This window comes from Cherax quadricarinatus, chromosome 26, assembly GCF_038502225.1.
Source record: "Cherax quadricarinatus isolate ZL_2023a chromosome 26, ASM3850222v1, whole genome shotgun sequence".
Taxonomy (NCBI): domain Eukaryota; kingdom Metazoa; phylum Arthropoda; class Malacostraca; order Decapoda; family Parastacidae; genus Cherax; species Cherax quadricarinatus.
The window spans coordinates 18,992,099-19,011,135 of record NC_091317.1 but is presented as its reverse complement, the minus strand read 5'-3'; the positions used below and the strand labels follow the sequence as shown (position 1 = coordinate 19,011,135).

The 19,037-nt window shown below is 40.8% G+C and overlaps 1 protein-coding gene across 4 annotated transcripts in view; it reads left to right on the top strand.

Annotated features, from left to right (window-relative positions):
• The first annotated feature begins 600 nt into the window (after positions 1-600).
• GlyRS (glycine--tRNA ligase) overlaps positions 601-19,037 on the top strand; it is a 121,882-nt gene continuing 103,445 nt past the window's right edge. For 2 of the 4 annotated variants that reach the window (XM_070088849.1, XM_070088845.1), the window contains exons 1-2: positions 1,404-1,724; positions 5,812-5,898. In XM_070088849.1, the coding sequence (XP_069944950.1) occupies positions 1,419-1,724; positions 5,812-5,898 (393 nt within the window). In that variant the 5' untranslated portion in view covers positions 1,404-1,418. Of the gene's footprint in view, positions 728-1,403; positions 1,725-5,811; positions 5,899-19,037 lie in introns of those variants that run through there. The other 2 variants (XM_070088848.1, XM_070088847.1) reach the window with 2 other exon arrangements.

The window sequence follows — 19,037 nt, the reverse complement described above, 5'->3', positions numbered from 1 at the left end:
AATTCCAATATTAACCTTGACCTAAAACGTTTTCTTGATAGTTGTGACAGAACCCACAGGCATAACACCAGACACAAACATCTCTATGACATTCCCCGTGTTCGACTAAACCTTTACAAAAATTCAATGTATTTCAAAGGACCTAAAATCTGGAACACCCTACCTGAAAACTCTAGAACTGCAGACACATTCATCACTTTCAAAACTACAGTTAAAAAACATCTTATCTCCCTGATACACCCCGACAACTAACTACATGATAACCACCTGGTGGTTCAAAATTACACTCACTCACCCACTGACTATAAACCCAGAAATACTAATCTTAATCTTAAAATAATAAATCCTAACTAGTCATAAGTTTGCCTATGATACTCCAATATAGACACCTTGTATTGTGCCAAAACAAAAGCATTCACATTGCTAAACTCACAAATTATGATTTAGTCACTTAGCCTTTATACCATAATCTGTAAGGATTTAATGTTAAGAATTAATCTAGGTCTGCTCGAAATGCCTAGCCATGCTAGGTGTCCTAGTGGCCTCCTCTGTAATTAGTATTTTATAACATGTAAACCACACAATACCCAAAACCTGTAAACACCACATTGTAACCCTTATAGAGAATAAACTTGAAAGAGGCTTCCATAGGGTTCATACGGCCCTCAGGCCGTTTTAACTCTTCACCCCAACAAAATTACCTGATGTATCAAACAACTATAAGTAAGTAAGTTTACTCAGGTATACTCAAATACAGTTACATAGAATTATCATACATAGCAGCATATGTGTAGAGAACCTGGGATAACCCAAAAAAGTCAGAGTGACTTATTTCCATTGGGGTCTATTTAGTAGGTTTAGCGCTTCCTTTTGATTATAACAATAAATAATAATGGGTATAGATCATGTTTGCTTTTTATTTACTATAATATCACTTTCGCATGTAAACTGTTCTTAACAAACAGCGAGTTAATACTTCACAGTCTATAAGCATCTGTCATTGATATCACACGTTGGAATCTATCACTTTAATATTTAAAATTTAAAAATATGACTGATTCAGAGTAAATTGAATCACAAGATAAAAAATAATTTCTGCTAAGCTGTGACGTAGGGTCAGGTAGGGAGTTTAGTAGCAAGTTAGCTCAATGGAAATAAGTTACTGACTTTTTTGGGTTATTCTAGGTAATTTACACAATGTATAATTGTACTTATGTATACGTGTGCCTAAATAAACTTACTCACTAAGCTTGCTCGAAATGCACTGTATACATGTATTCAAGCTGTATAACCCTTATGGGTTTAGCGCTTAGTCTTGATTTTAATAATAATAATAATAATATGCATTCAAGTCTCACCCATTTCTGTAGGAACAATGTATAATGTTGTAATAAACTTCAATTTGAATTTGATTATGGATGAGCACGTGGCAGGAGGTGCGGGCGTGCGCGGGCGTGTGCGGGCGTGTGGTGTTGACACTGAACCTGACTGGTAGACACATGAGGAACCTCTGGTCACTCTCTACTTTCTCCCGCAGTGTACTGAACCAACTACGTCGTTGCTCACCCCAGCTGGTGCAGATAAGGTGTAAGGGTGAGGAGCCAGGGTGGGGTAGTAAGAAACATATAGCTAAGCGCAGGATCCAGCTCCAGACCCTCCAAGACACCATGGATCCCCAGGTGGAGCAGCAGCTGGCACCTCTCAGAGCCAGATGTAAAGACCAGGTGGGTATCCACACCTCTGTTCAAACTTTTGTTCTTAATTACCAACATTTGTCATACCTTAATACTTTTTTTCCTCATTTTGCTTCAAAGGAAGGACGTATAAAAAATAAATGTAAGGATAATTTTCAGTAACTTTAATAAATCATTCAGGACACAACTACTGTATGACCTTTGTGGCCGTAGCACATAGTTTTGAAGGTATTACTAAAAATCATGACACTACTACATTTGTCAGGCCCATTTTGAAGTATGTAGCACCAGTATGGAACCCACATCTTATTAAGCATGTCAAGATACTGTAGAAAGTTCAAAAGTTTGCATTAGACTAGTCCCAGAGCTGCGGGGTATAAAACCTGAGGACTTTGTTAGACAAAAGGACACACCAGTGAGGAATCAACAGGGCAAGTCTGTTGATGCTGTGGGTCTGGGGTACATGACCTAGACAATAAAGTGGTAGAGGAACAAGATAAGATTTTGCATGGATTTTTAACCTTGGTGGGTTAGCCACCCAGGATAGCCCAAGAAAGTCAGTGTGTCATCGAGGGACTGTCAGTCTTATTTCCATTGGGGTCCTCAGTCTTGTTCCCCAGGATGCAGCCCACACCTGTCGACTAACACCCAGGTACCTACTTGTTAGGTGAATGGGGACAGTAAGTGTAAGGAAACATACCCAGTGTTTCCACCCTTGCCAAGGCTCAAACCATGGGCACGTGTGTGTGAAGCAAGAGTGTTGCTTATCAGGCCAGGGGATATCTATACATAGTTTCAGGAAGAGGTATGATAGGGTTCATGCAGCAAGAAGGGAAACCAATCGAGGCCAGTGGAAAAGCAGGGCCAGGAGCTGAGACTCAACTCCAGCAACCACAAATAGGTAGGTAAGGTTCCTCAGGAAACAGGACAAGTGTTTCCTGATGAGGGTCTTAGTCAAATGACCCACCGTTGGAGCTTTTGGTCATCTGACTGAAGCCTTCTGCTGGCTTACTGGTCCACCCCTATAAAAATTATGGTCATAGTTATAACCAACTTGTGTGTACATATATCACAAATAGGTGAATAGATAAGAGACCCAAGGTGACAGTAACAACAGTCAGACTACCCCAGTGAGTTGGTACAGTCTAAGATTGATACAGTGAGACTGACACTGGAAAAAAACATATATAATTTAATTGGCTATAGTTTATCTTGGGAGGTTGGACTGTGCAGCTGCTCATCTGAGCCAATCAACAGTTAGTACTGTGTTGCAGATTGGCCAAATATAGACACATATATACTGATGGCAAAGTAAGGTTAAATTGCTTTCATTAGTTTATGTTACATTTTTCCCTATTGCAAGAAAATATTGAGTCTTGCAAAAAAAAATGGAAAATGCATAATAATAACTGATTTGTGCAATGGAGATACTGTAATTATATTTTGTGTAAGTCAGGAGAAACTGATTTTGGATGCATAGGCTTTTTAAGGTTTTTGGATTTAAATTTAGCAAATGTATATTCACCATATTCATCCCTAGTGCAAGTAGATTTTATACATTCAAGTTCATCAGAGTTGTATATAGCTGTGCCACCTAATTGATCTGGCCTACAATTGTGTTTGGCCATGTAGCCAGGTATGGCATAGATGTTTGTGACATCATGTTTTAGCCAGGTTTTAGTGAAAGTAATGATAGACATACTGACATTTAGAGAATTGATGGCTAAGCCTCCGGGGTTAAAAATCTGAACAAAATCTAATCTTACCCTACCAGCTCAGTATGGTATGGAGGAAATACCACTACCTACATAACTACATACACTTAATCAATCTTTGACAAGTGAAATATTTGTGATGGGTTTTAAAGTTCTACCTGCTGCATAGACTTAGGTCAGGCTTCTAGTGATTGCCTGATTGATCAAGTTGTTGCTGACTGCAGTCTGTAAGTATACATAACCATCTCTCTGTTACCATGTTTGTTTATTTTTTTAAATACTGTTATCAACATGTAATTTAACCCCTTGAGGCTTCGTGCCATTGTTCTACGGGTTTAAAGTTACGGGCCATGTCGTAGTACTACATGATGAGCTCAGCTCAGTCAGATAAGCTGTGTACGGTAAATTTGGACTTAGATATGAGAGAATGGGTCTGTGTGGTAAGTGTGCACCATATAAAAAATATCCTGCAGCACACAGTGCATGAGAAAAAACTGCAACCATGTTTTTTGGTTCAAGACTGCAACTTTGCGGTGAATTTTTACGTGGTTTTTATGGTTGTATTCTTGGGTTCTTGGTCTCATTTGATAGAATGGAAGATATATTATAGAAATAGAGATGATTTTGATTGGTGTTAGGACTGAAAATAGCTTGATATTGGGCTCAAAGTAGCGGAATTGTTTGATTTTTGCCAATGTTCAAGAATAAAGAAATCACATCACGCGTCCAATACATGTTAACTGGTGGATCTGATATGCGTTCACGAATGCATTGATATTATTTATACAGTTATTGCACTATTGCATAACAGTAAATCTATTTTTTGGTGTGAGAATATTCATTGAATAAAAAGTCAAAATGGAATTTGTGTAAAGCCTGGAAACGTAACTAATAAACAGAGGATATTTTAGTGCCAGTAGTGATTGCATTATTTATTCTGGATCCTGTTTTGAAATCGGTGGTTCGGTGGCCTAGTGGCTAAAGCTCCTGCTTCGCACACGGAGGGCTCAGGTTCAATTCCTGGCTGGTGGAAACATTTCGACACGTTTCCTTACACCTGTTGTCCTGTTCACCGAGCAGAAAATAGGTACCTGGGTGTTAGTCAACTGGTGTGGGTCACATCCTGGGGGACAAGATTGAGGGCCCTAATGGAATTGAGTTAGACAGTCCTCGATAACGCACTGACTTTCTTGGGTTATCCTGGGTGGCTAACCCTCCGGGGTTAAAAATCCAAACGAAATCTTATCTGATCTTGAAATTTGTGTGAAATTGGCCAAATTATCAATAACTGATCACTTTATTGGGTAGTCGAAATAGTTGAGTGGGGAGTTTCTTGTGCCCTGTCAATAAAATACAAGACATACTAGTGAAATAGCTAAGAATTTGGTCAACTGGAACAAAGTAATTGGCCTAAAATAGGCTTCAAAATGGGCAAAATTGCCGATGCCTGGTGTATACCTGGAGAGGGTTTCAGGGATCAGTGCCCCCACGGCCTGGTCTGTGACCAGGCCTCGTGGTAGATCAGAGCCTGATCAACCAGACTGTTACTGTTGGCCGCACGCAAACCGACATACGAACCACAGCCTGGCTGGTCAGGTACTGACTTTAGGTGCCTGTCCAGCACCTTCTTGATGCGTAAAGATCACTGGCACAGCAAAATTCACGATAGCGTAATTTCATCACTTTTCCATCAACTTTCATACTATTTGTTTTTTTTTATCTTCAGAAAAAGAATCTCCACTATTTCGTAAGAAAAAATAAAAAATTTTTTTTTTGAAAGTTCTTGGACCCTGTGGACACTTTTCAGATTAGGGGTCTGGACCCCTCAAGGGGTTAACTGATGTAACTTTAGCTGCTTCAGGAAGAAGAGTAGCCTTAACTCTCTTATTTTAATCAATTTTTCTTCATTTTTTTTTTTTTTTTTTCAACAAGTCGGTCGTCTCCCACCGAGGCAGGATGACCCAAAAAAAAGAAAGAAAATCCCAAAAAAGAAAATACTTTCATCATCATTCAACACTTTCACCACACTCTCACATTATCACTGCTTTTGCAGAGGTGCTCAGAATATAACAGTTTAGAAGCATATACGTATAGAGATACACAACATATCCCTCCAAACTGCCAATATCCCAAACCCCTCCTTTAAAGTGCAGGCATTGTACTTCCCATTTCCAGGACTCAAGTCCGACTATATGAAAATAACCGGTTTCCCTGAATCCCTTCACTAAATATTACCCTGCTCACACTCCAACAGATCGTCAGGTCCCAAGTATCATTCGTCTCCATTCACTCCTATCTAACACGCTTCATGCACACACATATTGTACACAAATTACGGTATTGATGTGTTATACATTTCTGTCAGTCACTTTTTTCTTTCATGTAATTATTTTATATTCCAGGGTGATATTGTCCGCCAATTGAAGGAGAGTGGTGCACCGGAGGTCGATGTTAAGCGTGAAGTACAAGAATTAAAGAATCGCAAAAAAGTATGTATGGTATTGTAGTATGAATTGACAGCAAACCCTTAACTTAACAGACTAATGGGGAGGAGGGGGTATACATTATTGCTGATTGTCTGTTATTGCCAAATTAAGAAATTTATTTTTCATATTGGTTGGTTTTGAAGACACTACTGGATACAGAGAACACTCAGACCTATTAAAAATTACAGAGAGGGTGTGAAAAAGGAAGAGTAAGAATAGTTGAGAATGTGATTAGGTATGAGAGAGTGGGTCGGTGAGAGGGTGAGTGTGATCGTGGGTGAATGCGAAAGAGGGTAAGAGTTTAAAAGGGAAAGTGTGAGGGAGGTTGGGCTGGAGTTGAGTGTGGGTAGTGGGTATGAGAGGGTGAATATAAGACACCATGAATGGCATTGTCCAGTTAAAACTAAGCAGATCACAGCTAAGAGACTAAACAGCCCATGGATTACAACCAGTATCCTCAAATCCATTGATAAAAAACACCAGTATGAAAAACAGTTCAGACAGGGTTTAGGTAAAAGGACACAAGTGCAACTAATGTGACATTTTATTGTGGCAATGTTTCACTTTCCAGGAGCTTTGTCAAGCCACTCCTGGAGAGCGAAACGTTGCCACAATAAAATGTCATATTAGTTGCACTTGTGTCCTTTTACTTTACATATTGTCGGTAATTCTACCAACATTATTACAGACACGGTTTAGTAACAAAAGACAGACAAAATGATACATGCCAATACTTACAAATCTAACTCAGAAGTCTCAACAACTCGATTATGCAAGGAAATTTAACAAAATAAAAGGGGATATGAAAAAACCTGGAAAACCCTCTCTGAAATCCTGGGCTCCAGAAAACTGTCCAGAAACAGATATAAACCTAACAAAACTGGATGAACCACACATTCAGCCTGCAGACACTGCCAACAAACTTAGTCCTCTTCTCTACTATTGGATGAAAACTAACAAGCAAAATCCCAGCCTCAAATACTCAGGTGAAAGACTACTTCACTGGAAACCACCCTAATGCTCTATATGTCGCTTCTGCTAATCCTACTGAAGTCTCTCTCATCATTAAAATCACTAAAAAACAAGGCAGGAGACCTAAATAACTTGCCACCACACATGTACAAAAAAAACTCATGTGCTGTCACCCATTACTGCAACTCTGTTTAACAAATCAGTGGAATCTTAAGCCTTCCCATCCATCCTCAAGACAGCAAGGGTTACCCCAATCCTCAAAGGAGGTGATCCAACTGAATTGAGCAACTACAGGCCTATATCAGACTTGTGCTTACTATCTAAAATCTTCCTGTGCCCGACAACACACCCCTCCACTCTTCAAGAACTTGAACCTACTTGATACACAAAATATGCACTCATATTATGGTGCGTACTATATTTATAGAACATTAAACTCCAGTGTAAACCTTCCTCTCAAACTATTACTTGACAGCTACAACAGAATGCACAGGCACAGCACAAGGTACAAAACTGTTTGACATCCCTCATGTCCTGTCTCACCCTATGCAAAAATGCAATGCACATAAAAGGCCCCAAGATCTGGAATTCATTGCCCAAACCAGCAAAAGGTCCCCTGCTTGCAAATAAATTTAGGGCTATAATTAAAAATCTCATTTCCCAAACTTAACTAAACCAGCACTGTACTATGCTAGAAATCATTCAACCAGTTTGAAATTACTCAGTAATCCCTTATAACTTAGAAACCACTAAATGATTCTAAAATATTAACACACACTTAAAATTGTACTGTTGTAATATTGTAAATTGTATTAACCCTTTGACTGTTTTGGTCATATATATATGTCTTATGAGCCACCGTTTTTGACGTATATATACTCATAAATTCTAGCGGCTTCAAATCAAGCAGGAGAAAGCTGGTAGGCCCACATGTGAGAGAATGGGTCTGTGTGGTCAGTGTGCACCATATAAAAAAAATCCTGTAGCACGCAGTGCATAATGGGAAAAAAAAACTCCGACCGTTTTTTTTTTAATTAAAATGACGAATTTGTGGTCTATTTTCGTATAGTATTTATGGTTGTATTCTCATTTTCTTGGTGTCCTTTGATAGAATGGAAAACATATTATAGAAATAGAGATGATTTTGATTGGCTTTATTATGAAAAGAACCTTGAAATGGAGCTCAAAGAAGGGGAAATGTTTGATTTTTGCCGATGTTCAAAGTAAACAAATGATGTCAATTTCCAATAAATGTCCAAGTAGCCATTCTAATATGCAGTCATGAATGAGTTGACATTATACAGTTATTATAATATTGCAGTAGTCTGCATAACAGTAAATCTTCTATTTTTTTTTTTTTTTTTTTTTTTTTTTTTTGAATAAAAATTAAAAATAGAAAGCAAGAGTAATATCAGAGGGGCCTGGCTGATGAACAGAGAAAAAGTTATTTTAGAGTCAGAAATGTCGGCATTATTCATTCTGGACCCTATTTTGAAATTGTCATATTTTTTAATTTTCGTGAAATTGGCCAAATTGCAAATTTCTGACTATGTTATTGGGTAAGTGAAATCAGTACATGGGCAGTTTCTTGTACTCAATCGATAGAAAGAACAGAGTTCTAAAGAAATAGCTATGAGTTTGGTCGACTGGAACAATGGAATTAGCCGAAAATAGGGTTCAAAGTGGGCGAAATCGCCGATTCGTAAATATCGCCGAGGTCGCTAACTTCGCGAAAGCGTATTTCCGTCAGTTTTCTATAAAATTTCGTTCTTTTGGTATTATTACAATCAGGAAAAGATTCTCTTATCATTTCATAAGATTTTTTTTTTTTTTTTTTTTTTTTTAAATTTTGCGATGCCAGGAGACACCTCAGGATTTGGGGTTGCGACAGTCAAGGGATTAATTACAATTCTTTCATTTGTTTCTTGCAACCTCACTATTATAAATCATAATAATTATAAAATTTTTGGCTGCCTCTCATTTGTATTAATGTAAAATAATGAAAAATTAGAATTTACTGCTCCATAACCTCTCTGATTTTAAGTAGTCTGTAAGCTTTAGGATTAGTCTGCCTGAAATGTTCTGGCATGCTAGTGGCTTTCTTTGTGTTTACCAATATTTTATAACATGTAGACCTCACATTGTGTACTATGCAAAGAAATAAAGTTTGTATTTGTAGAGGGTGGGTGAATATGAGAGGGTGAGTATGAGATGGGTGTGAGGGTGGGTAAGTGGGTGTGTAAGAGAGGGTGAGTTTGACAGGATTGGTGTGATGTTTGGGTTATAAACTATTCCACACTGATAGGATCAACAGGAAGGGTGGTGGAGTGGCGATGTATGTCAGAGAAAATTTATATTGTTGTCTTAGACATGATATAAGATTAAAAACATCGAACACAGAATCTGTTTGAACATCGAACACAGAATCTGTTTGGTTACAGTTTCTCGAGGGACGTGACATTAATTTTGGGTGTGATTTATAGGCCCCCAAACCTTGATAGGGAGTGAAGTAAGCTGTTATGGGACGAAATTCATAAGGCATCTAAATATAAAAATGTTGTGATAATGGGAGATTTTAACTTTAGACAAATTGATCGGAACAATATGACAGGAAATCTTGAGTCTAGTGACTTTCTTGATATGGTTCAGGATTGCTTTTTAGAACAGGTTGTGACAGAACCAACTAGAGGAAACGATCTGCTTGACTTGGTTCTTGCTAACAAAGATACACTAATTAATAATCTTGAGGTTAATGATGAGCTTGGGGAAAGTGATCACAAATCACTTAGTTTCAATATATGTATCATGGAATTACCCAGATAATTGCAATCAAATCTCTGTCCCAGATTTTCGCTTGGCTGACTTCATGGGACTGAAAAATTACCTGGGTGGGCTAAATTGGGATGTCCTGACTATGGGTCAGGTAGGTGATCTTGGCTGCCAATATGACGTTTTTCAGAGCATAGTTCTAGCTGCCAGGGACAACTTTTGTTCTGAGTAGGGAAATTAGATCTAGCAAAAATTATCCCAAATGGATAAACAATAGATTAAAACATCTCATTGGTCAAAAGAGAGGCATATATAGGCATATCAAAAGAGGGGATGGGAAGTTTAGAAATCAGTATATTCAATTAAAGAGAGAAATAAAGAAAGGATTAAGAAAAGCAAAAAGGGATTATGAGGCTAAGGTCGCAAGGGATTCAAAGACTAACCCAAAAGGGCTCTTTCAGGTATACAGAAGTAAGATTAGGGACAAGATTGGCCCACTTAAGAGTAACTCTGGTCAGATCACTGACAGTGATAAGGCTATGTGTGAAATTCTCAATACCTACTTCCTCTCAGTTTTCACCCAGGAAAATACTAGCGATATTCCTGAAATAATAGATTATGTAGAACAGGATGATAATAAACTCTGCACGATTGCAGTAACTAGTGACATGGTCCTCGGACAAATAGAGAAACTAAAACCTAACAAATCCCCAGGTCCTGATGAACTGTTTGCAAGGGTGTTAAAGGAATGTAAAGAGGAACTTAGCATACCTTTGGCTAATCTTTTTAACATATCGCTACAAACTGGCATAGTGCCTGATAAGTGGAAAATGGCAAATGTAATACCTATTTACAAGGCAAGTGACAGTTCCTTGGCTTCAAACTATAGACCAATAAGCCTTACCTCCATAGTGGGAAAATTTATGGAATCAATAATTGCCGAAGCAATTCGTAGCCATCTTGATAGGCACAGATTGATTAATGAATCTCAACACTGTTTTACAAAGGGGCGTTCCTGTCTTACGAATTTACTAACTTTTTTCACTAAGGTGTTTGAGGAGGTAGATCATGGTAATGAATATGATACTGTGTATATGGACTTCAGTAAGGCTTTCGATAGAGTTCCACACCAGAGGCTATTGAGGAAACTTAAGGCACACGGAATAGGAGAAATTTTTTCCTGGGTAGAGGCATGGCTGACAAATAGGCAGCAGAGAGTTTGCATAAATGGGGAGAAATCAGAATGGGGACACGTCACAAGCAGTGTTCCTCAAGGGTCAGTGTTGGGCCCGTTGTTGTTCACAATTTACGTAAATGACATAGATGAGGGAATAAATAGCGACATAAGCAAATTTGCTGATGACACCAAAATAGGCCGTCCAATTCATTCTAATGAGGACACTAGAGCACTCCAGGATGACTTGAATAGACTGATGCAATGGTTGGAGAAGTGGCAGATGCAGTTTAATATTGACAAATGCAAAGTTCTAAATGTTGGACAGGTAAATAACCATGCCACATATAAATTAAATAATGTAGATCTTAATACTACTGATTGTGAAAAGGATTTAGGAGTTCTGGTTAGCAGTAATCTAAAACCAAGACAACAGTGCATTAGTGTTTGCAATAAAGCTAACAGAATTCTTGGCTTCATATCATGAAGTATAAATAATAGAAGTCCTCAGGTTGTTCTTCAACTCTATATATCCTTGGTTAGGCCTCATTTAGGCTTAGTTCTGGTCACCGTATTACAGAATGGATATAAATGCTCTGGAAAACGTACAGAGGAGTATGACAAAGATGATCCCATGTAACAGAAATCTTCCCTATGAGGGTAGACTGAGGGCCCTGAATCTGCACTCTCTCGAAAGGCGTAGAATTAGGGGGGGATATGATTGAGGTGTATAAATGGAAAACAGGAATAAATAAAGGGGATGTAAATAGCGTGCTGAAAATTTCCAGCCAAGACAGGACTCGCAGCAATGGTTTCAAGTTGGAATAATTCAGATTCAGGAAGGATATAGAAAAGCACTGGTTTGGTAATAGAGTTGTGGATGAGTGGAACAAACTCCCGAGTACAGTTATTGAGGCTAAGACGTTGTGTAGTTTTAAAAATAGATTAGATAAATACATGAGTGGGTGTTGGTGGGTGTGAGTTGGACCTGACTAGCTTGTGCTGCTGGGTCTGGTGCCGTGCTCCTTCCTTGAGTAGAGGTGACCAGACTAGGTGGGTCATTGGGCTAATCCAGGGGGGGGGGTCATTGAGCTAATCCAGGGGGGGGGAGACATGGACCTGCTCTGCATAAGTCAGTAGACCTGTTGCCGTGTTCCTTCTTTCTTACGTTCTTATGTATGAGAGAAGGTATGTTTGTGAGGGAGGGTAGGTGGGTGAATGAGAGGGGGCTGGTGGATGGGTAAACATGAGTGGGTGGGTCGATGGGTGTGAGGGGTCTGTGGGTGAATGTGAGTGTACTGTAGTTTGTGAAGATAGTGAAGAATGATGGAGTGCTCTGTCAGGTACTGTGCCACAGACAGAATGGCATCATGGACAGGAACATTTCACTTGGGCTTCCAGACTCACCCACCCATGTCCCTGCCTTACCAGCAATACTCTACAGCCAGCAGTAACAGCCTCGTTGATCAGGCCCTGATCCACCGGGAGGCCTAGTCATGGACCAGACCTTGGGGGCGTTGATTCCTGGAATACCCTCCAGGTAGACTCCAGGTGGGTAGGGAGGCAGTGAGGAGCACACTGCCAGACCTCCCTTAGTTTCCCACTCTCCTGGATCTTGGGTCCCTCATTTAGTGGTTATTTACCCACCCATCCACCTCCTTTCCTTCCCACCACCTGACATTCACTCATGAGCAAGTAAGTAAAGTACAGTTCTTCACCAATCTTTACCAAATAAATGTAAGCTCTTTATAGAAGCATACACAGTACATACACAGAGAATGAATGCATTTGCTGAAAATTAACTGAGACACTATTGCTATGGGTAGAATCCAGAATTACGGACTTTCTTTCATTCCAGTGATTCCGATGTTTGTCTGGACTGTTATTTGTCCGTATAGTACTCTCCAAAATCTGTTAAGTGGGGGTTTGTTAATTAGAGGTTTTACTGCATATGTAGAAGCTTTTTACCATCGACTTTTAATAATTTGTGATTAGACTGTATGTCTGTGTTATACACAGATTTAAGGGTTATTATAGTATGTAATATCATATTCTTTGTAAATATTGAAGAATAATCTTGTAATGTTAAAATTAAATAAATAAATTATATATTTTTTTTTTCAACAAGTCGGCCTTCTCCCACCGAGGCAGGGTGACCCAAAAAAGAAGGAAAATCCCCAAAAAGAAAATACTTTCATCATCATTCATCACTTTCACCTCACTCACACATAATCACTGTTTTTGCAGAGGTGCTCAGAACACAACAGTTTAGAAGCATATACGTATATAAAGATACACAACATATCCCTCCAAACTGCTAATATCCCGAAACCCCTCCTTTAGAGTGTAGGCATTGTACTTCCCATTTCCAGGACTCAAGTCCAGCTATATAAAAATAACCGGTTTCCCTGAATCCCTTCACTAAATATTACCCTGCTCACACTCCAACAGATCGTCAGGTCCCAAATACCATTTGTCTCCATATATAGTAGTACTGTATATATAAAATAACAAACTGGCCATATCCCACCAAAGCAGGGTGACCCCAAAAAGACAAAAACACTTTCACCATCATTCATACATAATCACCGTTTTCACAGAGTTGCACAAATAATATATACGTACAGTATACTATGTACTTTTCAACACGTCAGCTGTCTTCCGAGGCAAGGTGACCCAAAAAAGAAGTACTTTCACCATTATTCATCGGTGTCATCATCAAAATATGGTGGTGGTGAAAGTGTTTGTTTCTGTTTTTAGTCACTGTGCCTCAGTGGGAGACGGCTGGTGTGTTGAAAAAAAAAAAAAAAAAAAAATATATATATATATATATATATATATATATATATATATATACACACACACACACACACACACACACACACACACACACACACACACACACACACACACACACACACACACACACACACACACACACACACACACACACACACACACACACACACACACACACACAACACACACACACACACACACACACACACACACACACCTACCATCCGACTTACGACTGAGTTCGGTTCCGAGAAACCAGTCGTAAGTCGAAATGGACGTAAGTTGAACTTTGCTACTGAATATCAACATCACATTTTTGTAATGACTTTATTTTATTGTTTTATTTTGGTATTTCATGTTTTACTTTGCTTTATATGCTGTTAGTACTGTATTTTATACTGGAAGGTTTAGGATAAACACTGTGTACAACACAAATAGTTGTTTATTTCCCAAAAATTTGGCATAAAAAACACGGTCGTAAGTCGAGTGGTCGTAAGCTGAGCAGGTCGTAAGTCGGATGGTAGGTGTATACATGTATATATACACCTACCATCCGACTTACGACCAAGCTTGGTTCCGACCAACCGGTCGTAAGTCGAAATGGATGTAAGTCGAACCTTTGAAAATTGCCGACATATTGGGTAGGGCATAATGTCAAAACTTTCCTATATAAACTACCTACATAATACTGTAATGTACAATCATTATTTCATTCTTTTTACCATAATTTACTTCTATTGTTGTATTTTAATTATTTATGTACTGTATATAATGTATACATGGTAGTGATATGTATTGTAAATTTTACATCGCATACAGTATCATATGTTACTATTATCTTTATGTACTGTTGACACAGTGGAATGGGAGAATACCACTGGTAGTGTCATCCTGGCAGAATGTTGTGTAACCTATACCCTAAGTAAAGAGAAACAACTCTGGAACGTGTGTAATACGTATTCGGCTGGCTGGCTGGGTGGCCGGGTCTGTGGTTGGCCGGGTGGGTGGCTGGATGGGTGGGTGGGTGGCTGGATGATGGGTGGGTGGGTGGCTGGATGGGTGGGTTGGTGGGTGGCTGGATGGGTGGGTGGGTGGGTGGCTGGATGGGTGGCTCTGAGACAGACAAGCAGACAAAGACAGACACACAGGTAGACAGAAAGACAGACACACAGGTAGACAGACACAGGTAGACAGACACACAGGTAGACATAAAGCCAGACACAGGTAGACATAAAGCCAGACACAGGTAGACATAAAGACAGACACACAGGTAGACAGAAAGACACACAGGTAGACAGAAAGACACACACACAGGTAGACAGAAAGACACACACACAGGTAGACAGAAAGACACACACACAGGTAGACAGAAAGACACACAGGTAGACAGAAAGACACACACACAGAAAGACAGACACACAGGTAGACAGAAAGACAGACACACAGGTAGACAGAAAGACAGACACACAGGTAGACAGAAAGACAGACACACAGGTAGACAGACAAACAGACACACAGATACAGACAGATAGACAGGTTTATGTGCAACAGTGAAAACAAATACAGGTCTCCCTCAACATTCGCGTTTTCAACTTTCACGGGCTTCACACATTCGCGAATTCCCAACCGCCAAATTCCCAGCCGCCAAATCATATTTAAGTTTACCGCCACGAGTCCTTACTACCCTCCCTCCGACCCCTGCAACTGGCAGCCAGCCCTCCCACCACTGTGTGGTGAGTGTTTTGTTTGTTTATTATTTGCTATTAAACTACAGTATAAATAATGTAAACCCATCCATGACTTCATATTAGAATGGCTATTCAGACAGGTATTGGAAGGTGACATCATGTGTTTACTCTTGAACACGGCAAAGAATCAAACATTTGTGCTACTGCTAATAATAATAATAATAATAGTAATATAATAATAATAATAATAATAATAAATACGATAGAATTGAAGAAGGAAATTGTACAAAAATACGAGGGCTGAAGCAGTGGTGGAGGAAGTGGTTGACGCATCGTCAGTGTGGCTTTGTTTATGCTGGAGTGAGTATTAGTCTCCGTGCTCTTCCAAACATTTCACAATAATTCATTGTATTTGGTGCTTGTAGATTGAGTGTGACTGGAGTGGTAGAGGCAGTGGTAGAGGCAGTTATAGAGGCAGTTGTAGAGGCTGTTGTAGAGGCAGTTATAGAGGCAGGGGGTGAGACAGTGGGTGAGACAGTGGTTGAGGTAGTGGTTGAGGCAGTGGTAGAGGCAGTGATATTTACTAACATATATGTTATAAATAATAATAGTACATTATGAATAACATTTATTATTATTATTATTATTATTATTATTATTATTATTATTATAAATGTTATTAATATTAACATGTACTATTATTATTTATAACATATATGTTAGTAAATACCACTGCCTCACCCACTGCCTCTATGACTGCCTCTATCACTGCCTCTACCACTGCCTCTACCACTGCCTCACCCACTGCCTCTATCACTGCCTCTACCACTACCTCACCCACTGCCTCTATCACTGCCTCACCCACTGCCTCTATCACTGCCTCTATCACTGCCTCACCCACTGCCTCACCCACTGCCTCACCCACTGCCTCTATCACTGCCTCTATCACTGCCTCTACCACTGCCTCACCCACTGCCTCTATCACTGCCTCACCCACTGCCTCACCCACTGCCTCTATCACTGCCTCTACCACTGCCTCACCCACTGCCTCACCCACTGCCTCACCCACTGCCTCTATCACTGCCTCTATCACTGCCTCTATCACTGCCTCTACCACTGCCTCTACCACTGCCTCACCCACTGCCTCTATCACTGCCTCTCACTGCCTCTATCACTGCCTCTATCACTGCCTCTATCACTGCCTCTACCACTGCCTCTACCACTGCCTCTATCACTGCCTCTATCACTGCCTCTATCACTGCCTCTATCACTGCCTCTACCACTGCCTCACCCACTGCCTCACCCACTGCCTCTATCACTGCCTCTATCACTGCCTCTATCACTGCCTCACCCACTGCCTCACCCACTGCCTCACCCACTGCCTCTATCACTGCCTCTATCACTGCCTCTATCACTGCCTCTACCACTGCCTCTACCACTGCCTCACCCACTGCCTCTATCACTGCCTCTATCACTGCCTCTATCACTGCCTCTATCACTGCCTCTACCACTGCCTCACCCACTGCCTCACCCACTGCCTCTATCACTGCCTCTATCACTGCCTCTATCACTGCCTCACCCACTGCCTCACCCACTGCCTCACCCACTGCCTCTATCACTGCCTCTATCACTGCCTCTATCACTGCCTCTATCACTGCCCCTATCACTGCCTCTATCACTGCCTCACCCACTGCCTCACCCACTGCCTCTATCACTGCCTCTATCACTGCCTCTATCACTGCCTCTACCACTGCCTCACCCACTGCCTCTATCACTGCCTCTATCACTGCCTCTATCACTGCCTCTATCACTGCCTCTACCACTGCCTCTACCACTGCCTCACCCACTGCCTCTATCACTGCCTCTATCACTGCCTCTATCACTGCCTCTACCACTGCCTCTACCACTGCCTCACCCACTGCCTCTATCACTGCCTCTATCACTGCCTCTATCACTGCCTCTATCACTACCTCTATCACTACCTCTACCACTGCCTCACCCACTGCCTCACCCACTGCCTCTACCACTGCCTCAACCACTCCAGTCACACTCAATCTACAAGTACCAAATACTACAATGAATTATTGTGAAATGTTTGGAAGAGCATGGAGACTAATACAGTGGACCCCCGCATACCGCACGCATCGCATACCGTACAATCCGCATACCGCTCGCTTTTTTCGCAAAAATTTTGCCTCGCATACCGCCCAAAAACCCGCTCACCGCTCTTCGTCCGAGACGCGTCCAATGTGCGGCCTGAGCCACGCTCACATGTTCCGCCGGTGGCATTGTTTACCAGCCAGCCTCCGCGGTAACATCCAAGCATACAATCGTAACATTTCGTATTATTACAGTGTTTTTGGTGATTTTTTCTGGAAAATAAGTGACCATGGGCCCCAAGAAAGCTTCTAGTGCCAACCCTACAGCAATAAGGGTGAGAATTACTATAGAGATGAAGAAAAAGATAATTGATAAGTATGAAAGTGGAGTGCGTGTCTCCGAGCTGGCCAGGTTGTATAATAAACACCAATCAACCATCGCTACTATTGGTGGTACAGCTGCTGTACCACCGTCAGCTGCTGCTGCACTGTCAGCTGCTGCTGCACTGTCAGCTGCTGCTGCTGTTGTACCACCGTCAGCTGCTGCTGCTGCTGTAGTACCGTCTGCTGCTGCTGTAGCATCGTCTGCTGCTGCTGTAGCATCATCTGCTGCTGCTGTACCACCGTCAGCTGCTGCTGCTGCTGTAGCATCGTCTGCTGCTGCTGTAGCATCGTCTGCTGCTGCTGTAGCATCGTCTGCTGCTGCTGTAGCATCGTCTGTTGCTGCTGTAGCATTGTCTGCTGCTGCTGTAGCATCGTCTGTTGCTGCTGTAGCATCGTCTGTTGCTGTTGTACCACCGTCAGCTGCTGCTGCTGCTGTAGCACCGTTGTTGGTGTGGCTTATTGAGAATGCCAAGAAACAATTAACCCCAGAAGATTTGCCACCCAGGATAACCCAAAAAAGTCAGTGTCATCGAAGACTGTCTAACTTATTTCCATTGGGGTCCTTAATCTTGTCTCCCAGGATGCAACCCACACCAGTCGACTAACACCCAGGTGAACAGGGAAAAATGCCTGGAACTAGTGCTCATATTGGTGAATTTAAAGCCAGCAAAGGTTGGTTTGAGAGATTTAAGAATCGTAGTGGCATACACAGTGTGATAAGGCCTGTTCTGGAAGAAAATGCCAAACAGGACCTACAGTACTCAGGAGGAAAAGGGACTCCCAGGACACAGTGTCTCATCAGTCATTGCTGCATCTTCAATAAAGGTAAGTGTCATTTATTCTTCATTTAGTAGAGTAGTACATGCACAATATATATTGTGCATGTACTACTCTACTATTGTGCATGTATCCTTCTCTTTGTGTGTAGGAAAATGTATATTTCATGTGGTAAAAATTTTTTTTTCATACTTTTGGGTGTCTTGCACGGATTAATTTGATTTCCATTATTTCTTATGGGGAAAATTCATTCGCATACCGAAAATTTCGCATAACAATCAGCCCACTTGCACGGATTAAAGTCGCTATGTGGGGTCCACTGTACTCACTCCAGCATAAACAAAGCCACACTGACGATGCGTCAACCACTTCCTCCACCACTGCTTCAACCCTCGTATTTTTGTACAATTTCCTTATTCAATTCTATCGTATTTGTTATTATTATTGTTATTATTATTATTATTATTATTATTATTATTA